This window comes from Felis catus, chromosome B2 (assembly GCF_018350175.1).
Source record: "Felis catus isolate Fca126 chromosome B2, F.catus_Fca126_mat1.0, whole genome shotgun sequence".
NCBI lineage: Eukaryota > Metazoa > Chordata > Mammalia > Carnivora > Felidae > Felis > Felis catus.
The window spans coordinates 117039094-117056578 of record NC_058372.1 but is presented as its reverse complement, the minus strand read 5'-3'; the positions used below and the strand labels follow the sequence as shown (position 1 = coordinate 117056578).

Below are 17485 nucleotides of genomic sequence, written 5' to 3'. Positions count from 1 at the left end.
TTAAAATCCTTTCCCAAATGGAAGGTGTTTGGAGTGGGTGAGATGGTCTTGCCCACCCCTGATATTCATCTCCTTTTGGAGAGAATCCCATTATTGAAACAAGATCGTCTCTATCTGCAGTCTCACTCACTGTTACCTGACTGGTGAATCTGAAAGGAGGAACTCATCGTACTCTTAAGGGTAAGCTGGCCTAGAGGGCATGGAGCTTACACTGTGCTCCTCTAGGGGCATGCTCTAGACCTGCAAGAGTGCAGGCCTGCCCTGCTCTAGTGCTCCTGGGCCTGGGTGATGGGGCGGAAGGGCCAGTACATCTCATTAATTCTAGGTCTCAGAATCAAGAAGCTCATTCGTCAGCAGACAGAGGCCATGCGGGTACTCCAACTGAGCCTTTATCCGCTATAAAAGAGGACATTTTGGCTTTGCACCTGCTTGCTCTCTGTTAATTCCAATTAGACCAAACCTTGGACAAGGAAGAAGAGTGGAACATGACGGGCCTCTTCAGAGGTGCAACAGGGAACATGCAATGGAAAGTGGGAATACAGGTCAAAAAAGGTAGGAAATACATACACATTCAGACTTTGCTTCTGTTACAGGCAAAATAAAGCTACAAGCCGGGGTGAAGGTAAATCCTCTTCCCCAGCAGCAAATCCGAACTGGGCTACATTCATCTACCACATGAATCCCATTTCAAAGTACTTGAAACATGTGACAGTAACAATAAAATATCCGAGTCAATTTAATCTGTTATGCACTTTGACTGTAAATTACACCTGGGTTTCAAACTCTGTAGCCTTCTACCATTCAATAAAACACAACAACCATGATATGCCTATAAAAAACATTGATTCACAATGATTTTAAGCTAATTTTAAAGTTTAATGAAGAGTGCTCTATTTACCAAAGCAATAAAATATATTTAGTCTCTTGTTATCATTTATACTTTATCCTATGAAACACTCAAAAGTCACCTCCTTTAAAAGGAAAAGTATCTTGGATGTACTTACTATATTCTGATTTTCAAATAATGACTTGGGAGCAGCTTGGGCTTTGCATGTCTTTAGATAGGTCTGCCAATTAAATTCTTCTTCTTTATAACCTTGGATAAGCACATATATACAGATTGAGTAAAATATCAAAATAATTCACACTTAAGTTTCCATTCCCACTTTTACCTACAACTCCAACATGCTGAAATCAAATAATCGATTTTTTAAACAGACAAAACTGAACTCATAATTCAGAACTGTGGATTTTTTTTTCTTACACAGGCTGTGTTTATTCCCAACAAATTGTATTATATTTTCCGTTCTGAATGAATGATAATAGACACAAAGAAAAGGCAAAAGGAAGCAAATATGTATCATACCCTGGTACACTTCTCATTGCCAGGCTGTTTCTAACAGTACTTAGGCAGAACTACTCAGCAGTAGACTAGTGAACTGGAGGAGTCAAAATCTGGGGAAATTTATTTTTCCCTCACCTATTCTATTTTGGGAGACTAACTTGTCAGAACAAGTGGGAAGCTGGAGAAAACAGTAATAAAAGAGATAAAATCTTTTCAGCCTATCAGCACAAGAATGACAATTCAAGATTTATGAAGTAAGCATGCTGGCAAATTACAATAATGGAAATGTGCTTGCCTTAATGCTCACAATTTCACATTTAATGCTGTTAAAGCCAACATTTCCTTTAAAAAGGAAATTGAGCATTTTATTTTATCTGCTCATGTGCTCTCTTCTCCTTCCGTTACAGTTCGGAAGGCAGCATGAAAAGAATAGCTAATAATTCGCCGTATACAAGAGGTCAATTTATACAAAGGCTTACAGATTTTCTTTTTCACCCTCATTTTTTCTCATTTTTTCCTCAGCCGTCTGAAAATGCTAGTCTGACATTATTTTTCACTTAAAACCAAAGGACGGCTAGTCCATTAAAAAGCAACAGCCCCGAGACAGGCCAAAAATATCAAACCAGTCACCTGGATCTTTGACATCAAGTAAACAATACCAAATGTAACCCTTGAAAAGGAAGGAAATAAGATACTATTAAATACATTAAGGATGCGCTGAAAAAGATGGGATCTGTTATTCTTGGATCTTTATGTAAACACAAAACAGGCAAAACCACTGGCAGACTGTATTACAAAGAACTCAGCAATAAAAATGTAATTGCTATGAGTTCAATCCCCACCTAAATCAACTTTTAGCACTACATTCTCCTTCCTAAGTGCCTAAATATTAAGGTCCATAAGTTCAATTCATAATTTCTCAAGATTTTCTATATAATGAAATATCAGTAGATAAGCTCAGTCGTGTAAACACGTTGGGACAAAGTTTTCAAATCTGTTTTTTCAAGGATATGTATCTTTGACCCTGAACAACACAGGTTTGCACGGTACAGGCCCACTCATCCTTATGATTTTCTTTATAACATTTCCTTTTCTCTAGCTGACTTTATTGTAAAAATACAGTGTGTAATATATGTAATTTACAAAACATACGTTAATTGACTCTGTTATACCAGTAAAGCTCCTGGGCAACAGTAGGCTGTTAGTAATTAAGTTTTTAGCAAGTCAAAAGTTACATGTGGATTTTCAACTCTGCTGGGGGTTGGCACCCCTAACCTCTGGGTTATTCGAGGATCAACTGTGTGTAGCCCTGGTTAGAGCCGATAGGTGGGGGACTAAATGAAAAAAATCTGTAACTAAAATTTATACTCAAAATTAAGTATCAGTCAAATGTTATTTTGTATACAAATAAGTACATGGACACAGTTTACTCTCTTACGTAGGGTTCTACTTTTTACATTTCTGTCACTTTAATACACGTTTTTGGGTTTTTTTTCATGAACAATGAGCTTGAATTTGGGCCTATGTGCATCTTAACAAAGTCTGAATTCCTAAAAATTCCAAATCACCATGTAAGAAAAAAGGTTTTTTGACAATAAATTATATTTACTATAAAAAATAAGTTAACTAATAAATTAAAAAAAGTTTTTGCATAATTTAAAGTATGAAACAAAAAAGTGACACCACCTTTTGGAGGATGGAGTTTGTGGCCAGTTTTCTCACACCACCCAACCGGGTGAATATCGAGAGCATCCGCGTTTACCCAGAAGTCATAGCAATCAGAATATCCATCAAAGTGCAGTTTTATCCGATATCCACACACCTGAAATAGGGAAGCACGAAGACTGACTAAAAGGCAAACAACACCCCCCGCCAAATACCCAGAATATCTGCGTACAAGATTTATTCACAAAATAAGATAAAATGTATTAATCTAAGTGCAAAAAGAAACTAACATGGACATCAAGTATGACACGGCCTACGTTAATCAAAGTACGCTCACTAACAGCCACAAAATCCAGTGAACAAACTGCCAACCTCTAAAGGCAAAGGCAACGCATTGGGAAGAGCTGAGCCGCATTGCTTTGGCCTCATTCCCAGTTGTGTCAGGAGCACACAGATCCTGGGAGAAGAATGATTTTCCCACATGTACATGTCCTCCCTCCATTCTTGATATTGTACCAGCATAAGTCACCAAGGTGAGCCGGCCGGGATGGAGCCAGCCCAGCACGGGTGCGCAGCTCCAGCAGAGTCCCGGGGTGGGCGCCCTGCCATACACCGTGTGAATGCTGGCTCCTATCCTGTATAAAGCTCTGCAGACAGGGATATGCAGCCAGACCAAGGCGGTACACGGAGGGATATCAACAGATTCTCCTCTCCACCAGTAGCTGGGTTGGGAGAAAGAAAGAAAAGCCTTCCTCAATTCACAGGTTCCCTGGAATGCCAGTAAGAACCCACTTCACGGAATGTGGGTTGAATGCTGAGGCCATACATCTGCCTAAAGGGTCCCTCTTGAGGAAGTTCTGACTTAAAAAGGTCACATGGGTTTTTGAGGCTTCAGCTGGGTCACACTCTGCCTTGGGCTCTTATGAGAAGTTCAGCCTCTCAATCTACTTCCTACTAGCACAGCAGATGTGTTCAAGTGGAACCACACAACGCACCAGACGTCTCAACACGCCAGGAGCACCTGGCCCTGTAGAAGCCGGAAGAAGAAGCTTGAGACTAGAGCACAGAACCAGGGCAATTAACAACCCCCAGATAATAAGGCAGCTGTCTATTTCCTGCCATGGCAAGTTCTCTGAAACATACTGTTAAATTCAAGTGGCGAGGCACATGGGTGGTTCAGTCAGTTAAGCATCGGACTCTTGATTTTAACTCAGGTCACGATCTCACAGGTTTGTGAGTTCAAGCCCCAAGTCAGGCTCTGCGCTGTCAGGTGGTTCCTGCTTGGGATTCTCTGCTGCTCTCTCTCCTCCTCTCCCGCTTGCATGTGCACGTGGGCACACATATGCACACGCATTCTCTCTCTCTCTCAAAATAGTAAACTTTACAAAACCTCAAGCGGTAAAAACAAACTGCACAGGATGAGTCAGTTTATGAGAAAAATTACTTCTGTGTGAATCTATGTAGATTTTTATGTGTATGTGTACACGTGCCATTACGTGTGCACATACATATACGTAAGTATATGTATTTATACATGCACATTTATGTATGTACTTACACGTACACCTATAAATGTAAATTCACAGTAGTAAAACATCTGGGAATATATGCCAAAATATTAACAATGATTTATTCTGAGAAGTGGGAGTGAAAAGGGAGAGGTCAAAAGGAAATGATGGGCTTTTTATAGTTTAACTCATATGTTAGTATTTTTTCAATTGGAATGTCTTGATACGTTACATATATAAGATTTACGAGTGAGCGGACTCCTCTCCAGGGAGACTAGAGTCCCTCTGCACAGCCAAGGTGGGGTTCCAGGCAGGTACAATCTCTCATAAACAGTAAGCAATGGCCCCCGCCCATGTCCACCCCGCGTCCAGAAGGAGCTCGGCGGCTGCTCCTCTCTTCAGCCCCAGAGCTACGCCAACCTACTCTGGTCAATGCCCAAGAAACAAGCCTCCTGAGTGCCTTAACCCTCTAGTCCCTCTGGATTCGACTGCTCTGAGCTTCACCTCCCGAGTCAACCTCTCCCTCCTGGCCCCACAATCTCTCCACTGTGTCTTGTGCTCTCTGGAACCCTCTGGTTTGGTACACAACCTCCTACATCCTCAGCCTCCTTGTTCAAAAGCGTATGTCACACATCCCTGTCAAGGCTTCCCTCAGGTGGAGACTGCTCCTTCTCCCCCTCCTTCCCTCTGAGACCCAGGCGGGGTTACTGCCTCGGGCCGCACCACACTCCAGGGTCTCTGCTCCTCTGAGTACCTTGAAATGTGGCTGCACCACCTCGTCCTTATCAGCCCACATGCTGTCCTCCCCAACATCGCTTCTCACTCATCAGACACGAAGCTCTGGCTTACTCTCTTCGTCTCCATCCTGAGTGGTTCTGCCATACACAATGGATGACTCATCCTCTACCTTGGCTCCTCTGCTCCCTGCATTTCCTCTCCACTTCAAACACTCTCATGAATCTTGTCCCAGGAGAAACTACACTGCCTCTCAACTATGGAAGCGTCCAGCCCTGTGAAGACATCCTCCTGTTCAGCTGGCTAACCCGGCTACTCCCTATACACTTCCTCCTCAACCTCAATGAGAAGTTCAGCATCTCACGCTGATTCTTCAACTTTTCCCCTAGCATCCCCCTGTCACCGTGGGCCTTCCGTCCTTAGCAATCACGGAAAACATTTTCTTGCCAACATCTTTAAATTGTTGCCCCGAGGTCCTTCCCTCCTTCCCAAAATACATGCCTGACAAAATTCCATTATCCCAAGTACCCACCTAGTCTGCACCTATACCTGGTCTAGGGAATGTTGCTGGGGGGCGGGGAGGGGGAGAAGACATACACTTAACCCTTATTATTTGTGACTTCCTAGCTGCGATTTCACCTACGTGATAACATCTGTACCCACAGTGTCTGGGAACAGATGCAGGCACAGAGTGGCGAAAACTGTGAGCCTCCTATCATTGGAGTTCCCGGCTCAGGTCGAAGAAGGCAATGCTCTCTCTGCCTTCTTGTTTTACATCTCATTCTGTACGCCGAACACCCTGTGTACAATCTACTTACTGCTATGTTTTTCACATTTGTGCTTCCTGTGGGTGATTCTGCTATTTGGAACGGCCCCCGAGCACAGTGCCGAAGCACTGGCTGGTGCTCCTAAGTGCAAGAAGGCGATGACGCGCCTTAAGGAGAAGATGTGTGTTAGGGCAGCTTCATCAGGCGTTGAGTTATGGTGCTGTTGGCTGAGCCCCATGTTAATAAACCAACAACAGATACTAAAGAAGATGTCACTAAACATAAATATACATGAACAAGGTTACATATCGTTTGGCTGATGGAAATGTGACCAGAAGCTCCCGGGAACCTAATCCTTGAGGCAACGGTCAGGATTTGCGATTCATGGCTTACAACTACCACAAACGAGAATCACATGCACCTGGACGGCAGACACTCCCTGTTCCATCCCTGCTGTGTAGCAATCCTTCTAGATGGCCCTGTCCAGTTCTCCCATTCTTCACAACAGCCCTTTCACCCTCCTTCAGGTACACCTTCACGGGACCTTCCGTGACAAAGAAGCTCCCTCACACATCTGTCTCCGAACTAGCAGACCTGCCCGTGCATGTGCACATCCTCCCCACCCCCCACCCTGTTAGAACCCAACAGGAGAGTCCTGCTCCTGGCTAATGGGTGGGCCTCCTCATGTACTCTGGATTTCATCTTCCCATATCCCCTCCTTATCAATGATCTGCTCTCTCTGAACCTTCCAATCTTCTGCTCCCTAGTTGCTTTTTTTTTCAGAATTCACTCTCCAATCTCTTCCCATTGCAAAAAAAAAAAAAAAAAAAAAAAAGGGGGGGGGGCGGGGAGGAAGACAAAGAAAAGTAAATAGAGACTATCTCTCAGGCTTAGGCAAACAAATTCTCATACAACTGTTAAACTTTTTTTGTAACAACTGATAAACTTTTTGGAACAACAAGTAGCTGTGTGCATCAAAAATTTCCATTTTAATCATGCTCACAAGGCACTGTTTGTAATAATGAGAACAAAGAGAAAGTAAAGACCACTCAATTGTTCATCCATCTGAGAGAAATTAAATGAATAACAGAAAATAAGTAAAATGCACTACTACTCGATGGTGGAAAACAATATGCATGTAAAATATATGATACACCGTCATAAAAGCAAGCTTCAGAATTGTTGTGCAATTTATATGTAAAAAAGAGAAAAATGTACATATTTTTACAAGCAGAGAAAACATTTGGAGGGAACGCAGGAAACATGAGTCATTAACTTTGGGATATGGAATAAGGAAAAGAAGGTGGTGTGATAGAGAACTTTTACTTTTTATAATAAATACATATATTTATATATTTATATATATTCTTACACTAGTTGAAGTTTTCATGATGAGCAAACATTACTGTTATAATAAAAAAACTGGACGAACTAAAACAGATCTCCTTCAAAATCAAGAGTTGAAACACACACACACACACACACACACACACACACACACACCCCTTAAAAAGATCCCCTTCTTTTTTACAACTAAACGTCTCAAAAGCAGTCCACACTTACTGAATCTGCTTCTACATTTACTGAACAATGCTGTCTCAACTGTTTGTGGGGAACTAGCGAAAATACTAAGCACGGTATTGTCCTATGGTACTCTCTACGTAACTATGTATCATTATTTACTGTAACTGTCATGGTCCATGTAGGAGATGTCACTGTGTTCCACAGGAGCCACGCTTCTTACAAATTCCCTAAGCTACTATAGGAATACTATGATAACTGAAACTAACACACACAAGACCACCTTACTCTTTTGGGGGGAATTTTCAAGTGATACATACCCCTGGCTCAAGGGAGGAAGGAAGTCGGACACTAGCACAGGAAGAAAAAAACAAATTCTAAGAAGTGCTCTCAGGAATATACTAGACTAAGCTATATATAAATAGACTTGGGCAATTTTTCCTGAAAAATTTCACAGAGATACCTCAAAATACTAAAAAAAGTATATGAGCTAGAGTATTATGCTAAGCGAAGGAAGTCAGTCAGAGAAAGACAAATACCATATGATTTCACTCATATGTGGAATTTAAGAAACAAAACAGATGAACATAGAGGGGAAAAAAAGAGAGAGGGGCAAACTGTAGAGAACAAACTGAGGGTTGCTGGAGGAGAGGAGGGTGGAGGGATGGGATAAATGGGTGATGGGCATTGAGGAGGGCACTGGTTGGGATGAGAACTGGGTGTTATGTGTTAAGTGATGAATCACTAAATTCTACTCCTGAAACTAACAGTACACTATATGTTAATTAACTGGAACTTAAATAAAACTTGAAACAAAAAAACCAAAAAATTAAAAAATTAAAAGTTTGTAAGTACCTATTGGTCTGTTTTTTTATATTAAGGAACCACAGTATGACCAAAGCTATGGAGTCAGATAGCGTGGGGTCAAATCCTGGTTCTACCACTTTGAGGCTGTGTGACCTTGTATATGTCACTTAGCCTCTCTGAACCTCAGTTCCTTTATCAATAAAACAGGGATGAAAAAACAGGACCTGCAAAGCTTATAAATGAATCTTACAAAGATTCAATGAGGTCACGTACAAAGCAATAAGCATCATGCCTGGTGCAAAGAAGTACTCAGCAGAAGGCACTTGTCCCCATTAATAAAATCCCATAACCACCATTTTATTGCAGAAATAAAGACAAAGCAAACTTACCTCAGCCACAGTGAGGACACAGTACACGGACTGATGCTCGGGGTCCACACCTTCTAATTTCATGCCAACTTTAAACCCATTTTTGTTATATGGAAAGGATTGATACTAAAATGCAAAATGACAGCAGTTTTAGTATTTTTTCCTGAAGGCCTAATTAAAGTGTGAATTATTAACGTTCTTAGATAAAGACTAACCAAATACATAAACAACTCTTAAAAACCCAAAAGAAGGGGGATTTTCAACCTCACTCGTAAGAGTCATACAAAGTAAAATTACACTCAAATATATGTTACCTAATCAGATTCATAAAGATCACAATGTTTGATTACACAGTGGTGGCAAGGCTCTAGAGAAACAGGCACATACGTACATCACGAGCAGGGATTAAAGTGGCACAACCTGTAGCAATTTCACAATATCTATAAAACAGGACGTTCTATTTGTCTCAGGAATTCTAATTCTAGGAAATTAGTGCACAGCGATATCCACGTGTGTGCAAAATGACAGGTGTACAAGGCTATTCACTAAAACATACGTGTGTGTGTGTTGTGTGTGTGTGATATATGTGTCCTATACTAACACACACACACAAGCCAACCAATAGGGAGTAGCTTAATTTGTTATGGAACAGACCTAAGATGCCATGCGATGCACTATTATAGAAGAATGAAGAAAGGCATAACGAACTGAGATTTCCAAACTAAGTTAAAAAAAAAAAACAAAGTCTAAAAAAACACACACAGTATGTGTGACATATGCTACCCCTTGGTTGACGACAGGGAGGACAGGATCTGTGTCTGTCTGTGCTGATCTGGACACAGAATTTTGTAAGAAGGGAATATAAGAGCAAGCAATGATAATCACTTCAGGAGAGGCAGACCTGGGACCTGGAGGGCAGGGCTCTGAGGGACAAACTGCATATTCTTCTGGTACTTTTATAGTGTCGATTACATGACTGTGTTACTGATTCGAGTAATTAGCTGCATTTAAGCTTTTTTTTTTTTTTTTTACGTGTAAAAAGGTCTAGTCGACAAAGAATCAAAATTACAGAAAATAATTATATAGAACAAGTTCATATGTAATTACAGTTATGTTTAAATAATATTCTCAATGTAGATGTAATCATTATAACATCGACTCTTTGTTCACTTTTTTAAAACTCCCCATGTCCGGGCACCCGGGTGGCTTAGTTGGTTAAGCGGCTGACTTCGGCTCAGGTCATGATCTTGTGGTTCGTGGGTTCAAGCCCTGCTTTGGGCTCTGTGCTGACAGCTCAGAGCCTGGAGCCTGCTTCGGATTCTGTCTCCCTTTCTCTCTGCCTCTCCTTCCGCCAGGCTCGCTCACTTTCTCTTAAAAACACATAAAACACTAAAAAATTTAAAAACAAAACAAAAACTCCCTATGTTAATGCATATATACCAAGGTATCAGCAGATTTATTATGTACCATAATTAAATATAATTAAATAATTTAAATCAGGGTTCAGCAAACTATCCTCTCTCAGTCAACTCCAAACCTCAACCTGTTTTTGTAAGTAAAGTTTTAGTAGACTACAGCCGTAGCCCTTCATTTATATATCGTCTATAGCTGCTTTCATTACAACAACATAACTGAGTCACTGCAACTGAGACCTGATGCCCCACAAAACCTAACACACACACCTTCTGGCTCTTTCACAGAATAAGTTTGCTGACCCCCCCCGCCCCTTCAGCCCAGCGGCAGCAGCCCCTACTCAGAACTTCACTTGGTGTCTATAATTCGAACTGATTTTAAATCACTTATGACAAAATGTTTTTACTACAGTTAATGTAACACGGTAACTTGCTTTTAGGTTTTTCTTGAGAAATTATATAAACCTCAGTCACTTGTTTTTGTTTCTCCCAAAGCCATAATGTTGACACGAAATTTCATGCCGGTTTTTCTTTATCTACTAGCTTTGCAGCAATAGTAGAGGTATCCCTCTTAAAAGTCATGAATGAAATCCCAGTAAATGTCGAGACGAAAGAGCACGTGCGTCTGTATGTGGGCCCATCCGTGTGTGTTGGAGGACTTGTGAGTACACATGCACGTCAGTTGCCCTTGGAGTTACTCCTCTGTGTAAATACACTCATGAAAACCGTATGCTTGAGAAATGATCCCAAGTCACATTTCCCAAACACATACTGGAAACATCAATGCTAATTCCAGATCAGAATTCCAGAGTCTTCTCTCTTATAGACAATGCTTTCTAGAAGCGCCCATACCTCCTTGAACAGCTTTGCTGGCACTGCCACAGCTTTTTCCTCTTCCAGGTAGGACGCCCAGCACCAGGCTTTCTTTCCCTTAGGAGGCAAGCCTGAAAAGCAAGTGAGACGAAGATGATAGGGTTTCCAAATCTAGGAAGTCAAAGGGGTATCCTGTGAAGTCTCACTTCCCCGACTACTACCATGCCCAGTATTTCTCAGCCTCTTCCCAGGCCTCCCAAAGAAGCGAGAGCTAAGAAGTAAACTGTGGTGTACAACCAGTTACAACGGTAGCTGCAGAAGAACCTAGAATAAAAGAAGGAGACACAGCAGGAAACCGAGATAGAACAGTATCATGAAACGAGATGATCAAAAAATGCCTCCTGAGGGGCGACTGGGTGACTCAGTCGGTTAAGTGTCTGACTTCAGCTCAGGTCATGATCTCGCGGTTCCTGAGTTTGAGCCCTGCGTTGGGATTCTCTCTTTCTCCTTCTCTCTCTGCCCCTCCCCAACTTGAGAGCATGCGCTCGCTCTCTCTCTCTCTCTCGCAAAATAAATAAACTTTAAAAAAAAAATGTTTCCTGGGGCACCTGGGTAGCTCAGTTGGTTAGGTGTCCTACTTTGGCTCAGATCATGATCTTACAGTTTCTGAGTTCAGGCTCGCTGCTATCAGCACAGAGGCCGCTTTGGATCCCCTGATTCTCTCTCTCTCTGCCCTTACCCTGCTTGCAAGTGCTCTCTCAAAAATAAATAAACATTTGGAAAAAAAAAAAAAAGTTTCCTGAGATCAAGAAGCTGAGGACTGGGAAGAGGGCAGTGCACTGAGTACTTAGGGAATGGCTGCTAATCTGGGGGTGGCGGGGGGAGGTGGGGGTGGATATCAATTTAGCAAGGGCCAGATTTTGAGCAGCAAAAGAATACAGAAGTGATAAAGACATGCAACCAGCCAGTATCACTTTTACTCTGGGTTAATTTAACAGATAATAGAAATGAGGGAAGAGTATAATAGCTTGATGGGTAGCAAAACTGGGAGAAAGGTATTTAGGGGATGAGATGTGAACGGGCTAAGATGGAGCTCGAAGAGAAAAAAATCTGAATACCTAACAGGGAAAAATAAATGACTAAAGGAACAAGGTTCCAGAAGAGTCAGGGCCCTGAAGGTAGAAGAGAAGAAGGTTAAAACACTCGTGAGGCAGAGAGCAGAGTGAGAAATTTACCCCCCTCTAATCTCAGTGATGTAAAACAGAAGGTCACGTCCCCCGAGAATGTAAACGCCAGGCTGTGTGCCTGAGGCAGGTGGGAGTAGTTCACGCTTTATTTGAGAAATGGAGGGATGAACAAGACAGGAAGGCGTCCACGCAGTGAAAGGCGCACTGGGTTCACGGCCCCGATTTGCAGGGACAGCATGAACAGAGAGGTCGGCAGTGGGGCTGCATAGAGTGGCGTGACCTCATGTGACACGCTGGCAGGCAGATGCTATGAGTCAACAAGGCAAGACAAAACCTGGTGGAGGTTGCTGAGGCCTCCATGGAAGTGGCCAAAGGGCCATGATGCACATGGAGTTCAAGTTCATCCAGTCAAGTACAAAAGGAAAGGGTCCAAGGACTGGATTTGTCATGAAAACAAAGTGCTGCCCAAGGAACAATGAAAGAAGCAAAAAAGGTTCCACATCAGGAGTTTAAAGTTTGAGATCAAACATTAAAAACTTAAAATCTTAGGGGCGCCTGGGTGGCTCAGTCAGTTAAGCGTCTGACTCTTGATTTTGGCTCAGGTCATGATCTCATGGTTTGTGAGTTTGAGTCCTGCATCGGGCTCCACGCTGGCAGTGTAGAACCTGCTTGGGATTCTCTCTCTCCCTCTTTCTCTGCCCTCCCCTGCTTGTGCTCTCTCTCAAAATAAGTAAACTTAAAAAAAAAAAAAAAAAAAACAAAAAAAAAAACCTTAAAATCTTAGGAAATAAGGACAAAGGTTTTAGAAAATGCACAGAAGGAGAAAAAAACCTACTCAACAGAAAAACGTAGGAAGACGTTTTCAAGTTTGCACTGACATTATTCAAAAGTTACTCATTTCCATTTTTTTCTTTATCTACTTCTTCAAACCCCGATTTTTATGGACAAAATTTAATCAAAGAAAGACCCAAAACAATACCTTAATGGCCCTTGTGTACATTATAATTAAGACTAAAATGTCTACCTTTGTGAAATATTTTCCATTTCATAAAGTCACAAGTAAACCATTTCTTTCATCAACTTACCCTGCTTTATTACAGTCGAATCACCTCGCCTTTTCCTTCGGGCTCTCTGCGAACCCCTCAGGATTCTTCCGTCTTGTTTGTTTTCCTACAGCAAGAAAGGGGAATTACGATTTTACAAGCTCATGAAATTGGCACCAACGAAAAGTTAGAGAGCTGTCAGAAAGCATTATTCTTTTTTGTACTTTTCTTCAATTTCACTTTGTAAGTTTTAAAGAAAGTAAGAATATAGGTCATATGAGAACTGTGTTGCTTTTGGCCTGAGGTCATTACCAAATAAGAACGTTTCCAAGAATTACACTCTGGAACTGCACAGATACTGTTCCTGCCTTCTTGAAGCACTTTCTTCTTGTAGCTCCTTGACCACTTTGTTCTGATTTTCCTCACACCCCACTGGCCCATCTTTCTCAGTCCCTTTGCTGATGTCTCCTCCAATCCAGTCCCTTTCTCTTCTCTATCAAACCCCTCTTCCTGGGTTTTAAACATCATCTGTCTGCCAAATATCCACAGTCATATCCCCTGACCTCGTCCCTGACTCCACACTCACGAACCCGACTGCCCACCTGGGATCTCTACTTGGAAGCCTAACGAGCATCTCAAACTCCTGATTCCAAAGGACTCTAACTTCTGTACTCCAGTTTTGCCTTCCCATCTTCAATAAATGGCATCGTTATCCAGTCGACTATTCAAGCCAAAACTTGAGTTATTCCTGACTCCTCTTTCCTGATGACCCTGCCTCTAACATCTACCCTGAAATCAGTGACTTCTACCCTACGCAGCCCTTTCAGCTAGTCTACTGCAATAAACTAACAGCCTTCCTTGATTCCATTCTGTCACACATCAAAGCTAGAGCCATCACTTGGAAACGTAAACCCTATCAACATATTCCCTTGCCTTCAACTTTCCAGTCCCAGCCCACACAAAACAGAATGAAACCCCATTATTCTGGTTTATCATAAAGCATTACATAAGCTGGACCTCTTCAGCTTCACCTTACTCCACCCTCCCTTCACCTGTAAGGGTCAACCATATTGTCTTTATTTCCTCAACAAAACATATTACACATGTTCTCACCTTAGGGACTCTTCCCTAGCCACTCCATTGCCCAGGGGGCTCCTCACTCCTACTTTTACAAACCTGGCTCCTTCTTATCATCAAGATCACACAGTTCATACCACCTTCTCTGGGAGGCCTCCCTGAGAACCCAACTGGAAGCAGTGAATCAATTCTCATGCCCGCCTGTACTTCTCACCGTAGCATTTATCGTAGGCTGACAGGTCTCCTGTTTATTATATGTCCCCTTAAAAGAATGTGATGTCCCTGCGAGGAGAGACCCTATTCTCCTAATGCTGTTCATCCCTGTGTTCCCAGCTCCTAGAAGAATGACTAGCAAATAATTGGTTGCTCGATATTGATCTGAAGGGAAATGCTTCAAGACCTCAAAGTTCTCTTTTCGTATAGGACCATTAATATGTACTTTAGCAATATTTATGTTTTAATTAGCACATTTGGAATTAGTTTCCCCTAAATATACCTGACATTTATATGCCATTTTCTACCTACTCACATAGTTTTATGAGATCTGTCTGCAATTTACCAAAATGGGATTGACATTTTTTGCCATCAAGAGGAATTAAAGATTCATTTGTACAACTGAAGGTTTTTCTGTTGCCTTTTCTCTCCAGTAATAAATTTCAGCACATCTTACTTCCTCACCCTAAGGAAGGAGTATTATTATTTATTATTCTCATTTTGAAATGCAGACAGTGACATACCAAAGAGGCTAGACAGGTAATTTGTTGATGGTAACACAGAGAGTCATGGAACCAGCCCTGGAAGTCAGATAACTGGCTGCAGAGCCAGCACCTTTGACCATGGTGTTACTCTCTTAAGAAGTGCCCCTGTATCAGAGCACCTGGTGGCTCAGTCGGTTAAGCGTCCAACTTTGGCTCAGGTCATGATCTCACGGTTCATGAGTTTGAATCCCACATCGGGCTCTGCACTGACAGCTCAGAGCCTGCTTCAGATTCTCTCTCTCCTTCTCTCTGCCCCTCCCTAGCTTGCCCTCTCTCTCTCTCTCTCTCTCTCTCAGAAATAAATAAACAACAACAACAACAAAAAGTACCCTGAGTTCTTTGGTAGCTGCATCAGAGATACTAACCATTTCATCATCCCGATCTTCTCCATCCTCCTTGGAGTCAGCTTTCAGAGATAATTTTGGTTTCTTCTTCCGACTACACTTAGGATCTTCTTCCTCATTGTCCTCTCCTACGTCCCTTTCTTCCTTCTGATCTCTGTTGTATTTATAAACCCAAAATAATGACAGGAAAACAATACCTGTCAAACATCTACATGGTGACTATCATGCAACTTAAAAAAAAAAAAAAGTCATTTAACCACCAGGAGAAGGAAAAACATTTAACCACCAGGAGAAGAGTGTAGGCATTAGGATATCATACCTAAGGAACACCTAAAACCATTATCATATATGACTCTTCAAAGCAGAAAATGGAAACTAGCTTATATATTAATTTCAAAAGGAGATCAGTACTATATGTGAAACAGATTCTAACAAGTTTAAAATGACTGGTCTTTCACATCTGCCATCCATACTAATAAAAGAATCAATTACTTAGAGATATTTTAGTATTCGGGGCAATTTTAATGCAAAGATCTAGCAATTATTAACAATGACAAGTGCAACTAAAAAAGGCCAAGTATAACTTTGTAAAATAAAAGTTGGCCAGCAAAAACAGACAATTCCCAGGCCTACCCTGGCTAAAATACCTGGGAAATTCCACTAAAATGTAAGTGTCAAGTCACTTATTTGTGTTATACAATTATATGAAGAAATACACCTTGGTGATAAGCTGAACTTTGTCAGACAGTCCCCAGATGGCCGAGTCACATAGCACCACCAGCCACAGCAGACGTCCCTGTCTCATAATCTTCAGTCTACAGAAATCTACAGTATTGTGACTCATTAAGCCACCCTCTATGGCCATCTTCAGTCAGCTGGTTCCCAACCTGTGGAGTTTTAGCTGAGTTACTGAAGAACGCCCCTCAACATAAAAACAAAACTCTGTTTCCATAAACATCAGCACCATCAAAATGTACGTAGCCCAGAGAAATTTAAATATTCTCTTGCTAGAGGGGCACTCACTGGAATCAAAAGGCTAAAGAAAGAGGCAGAGGTTGTACTTGTAGGTAGGACTTAAGCAGTACAACTAAGATCAGACATGACTGAAGTCAGGAGGTCCAGTAACGGGATCAGGGTCCACAGATCTCTAAAGGAAAAGTCTCTGGGGGAAAAAAGGGGCATGAAGGTGTGACAGATGTCAGGGAGCCTCTGTATTACTTAGCACCTTGGACTCTAAAACCCATTTTATAGGGGCGCCTGGGTGGCTCAGTCGGTTAAGCGTCCGAATTCAGCTCAGGTCATGATCTCACAGACTGTGAGTTCGAGCCCCGCATCGGGCTCTGTGCTGACAGCTCAGAGCCTGGAGCCTGCTTCAGATTCTGTCTCCCTCTCTCTCTGTCCTTCCCCTGCTCACACTCTGTCTCCTTCTCTCTCAAACATAAACATTAAAAAAAAAATTAAAAATAAATAAATTAAAAAAAAAAACCATTTTATAGATGGAACAGGGCAAAAACCTACTTGTCTTTGATATGCCGGGCACAATTCTGGCTGCAATAGTTTCCTCCAGAAAGACACTCGTCTACATTGCCATACTGACAACAGTTCTCACAGAATTGAAGCCCTTCTACTTTCACTGGATCCTTCAACCTGAAAGGCATCCCAGTCTTCTCTGAAAAGACTAGAAGACGAAAAGGGGAAAAGAACAAAAACAAAAAAAACACACACAGAAAAAACAATTAGAACCATGACAGAAAACACTGCAAAACACAGTCAAACTTTTCCTTCTAATAATTTTGTTAGCAACACAATAAAAGATAATATTTGCTGAATGAATGAATGACCAACCTACTGTGCTTGGGAGGGAGAAGAGGATGGGCTTGGCAGGAACCACTCAAATCATTTACTCAACAAAAAATACTCTGCAGGAAAGATAAAAGTTTGTCTAAGGCTTTTTCTACAGAGTTCAAAGTAAAATAAAGAAAATTTCATTATACTTGACTATACTTGAAGTACAGTATACTATACTTCACTATACTTGAAGATGAAACTGTTAGTAATCTGCAGAATCCTATTTTATGGATGTATCCGACAAAAAAGGCTTATGTATGTTATTTCATGTTTACAACCTTCTGAGG

General features: G+C 41.6%; 1 protein-coding gene across 9 annotated transcripts in view; it reads right to left on the bottom strand.

Moving 5' to 3' along the window:
* L3MBTL3 (L3MBTL histone methyl-lysine binding protein 3) overlaps positions 1-17485 on the bottom strand; it is a 126467-nt gene that overhangs the window by 75743 nt on the left and 33239 nt on the right. For all 9 annotated transcript variants that reach the window (XM_023254347.2, XM_023254343.2, XM_023254344.2 and 6 more), the window contains 7 exons: positions 16869-17028; positions 15372-15504; positions 13214-13298; positions 10981-11072; positions 8738-8842; positions 3032-3167; positions 1005-1096 (listed from right to left, as the gene is read on the bottom strand). In XM_023254347.2, the coding sequence (XP_023110115.2) occupies positions 1005-1096; positions 3032-3167; positions 8738-8842; positions 10981-11072; positions 13214-13298; positions 15372-15504; positions 16869-17028 (803 nt within the window). The remainder of the gene's footprint in view (positions 1-1004; positions 1097-3031; positions 3168-8737; positions 8843-10980; positions 11073-13213; positions 13299-15371; positions 15505-16868; positions 17029-17485) is intronic.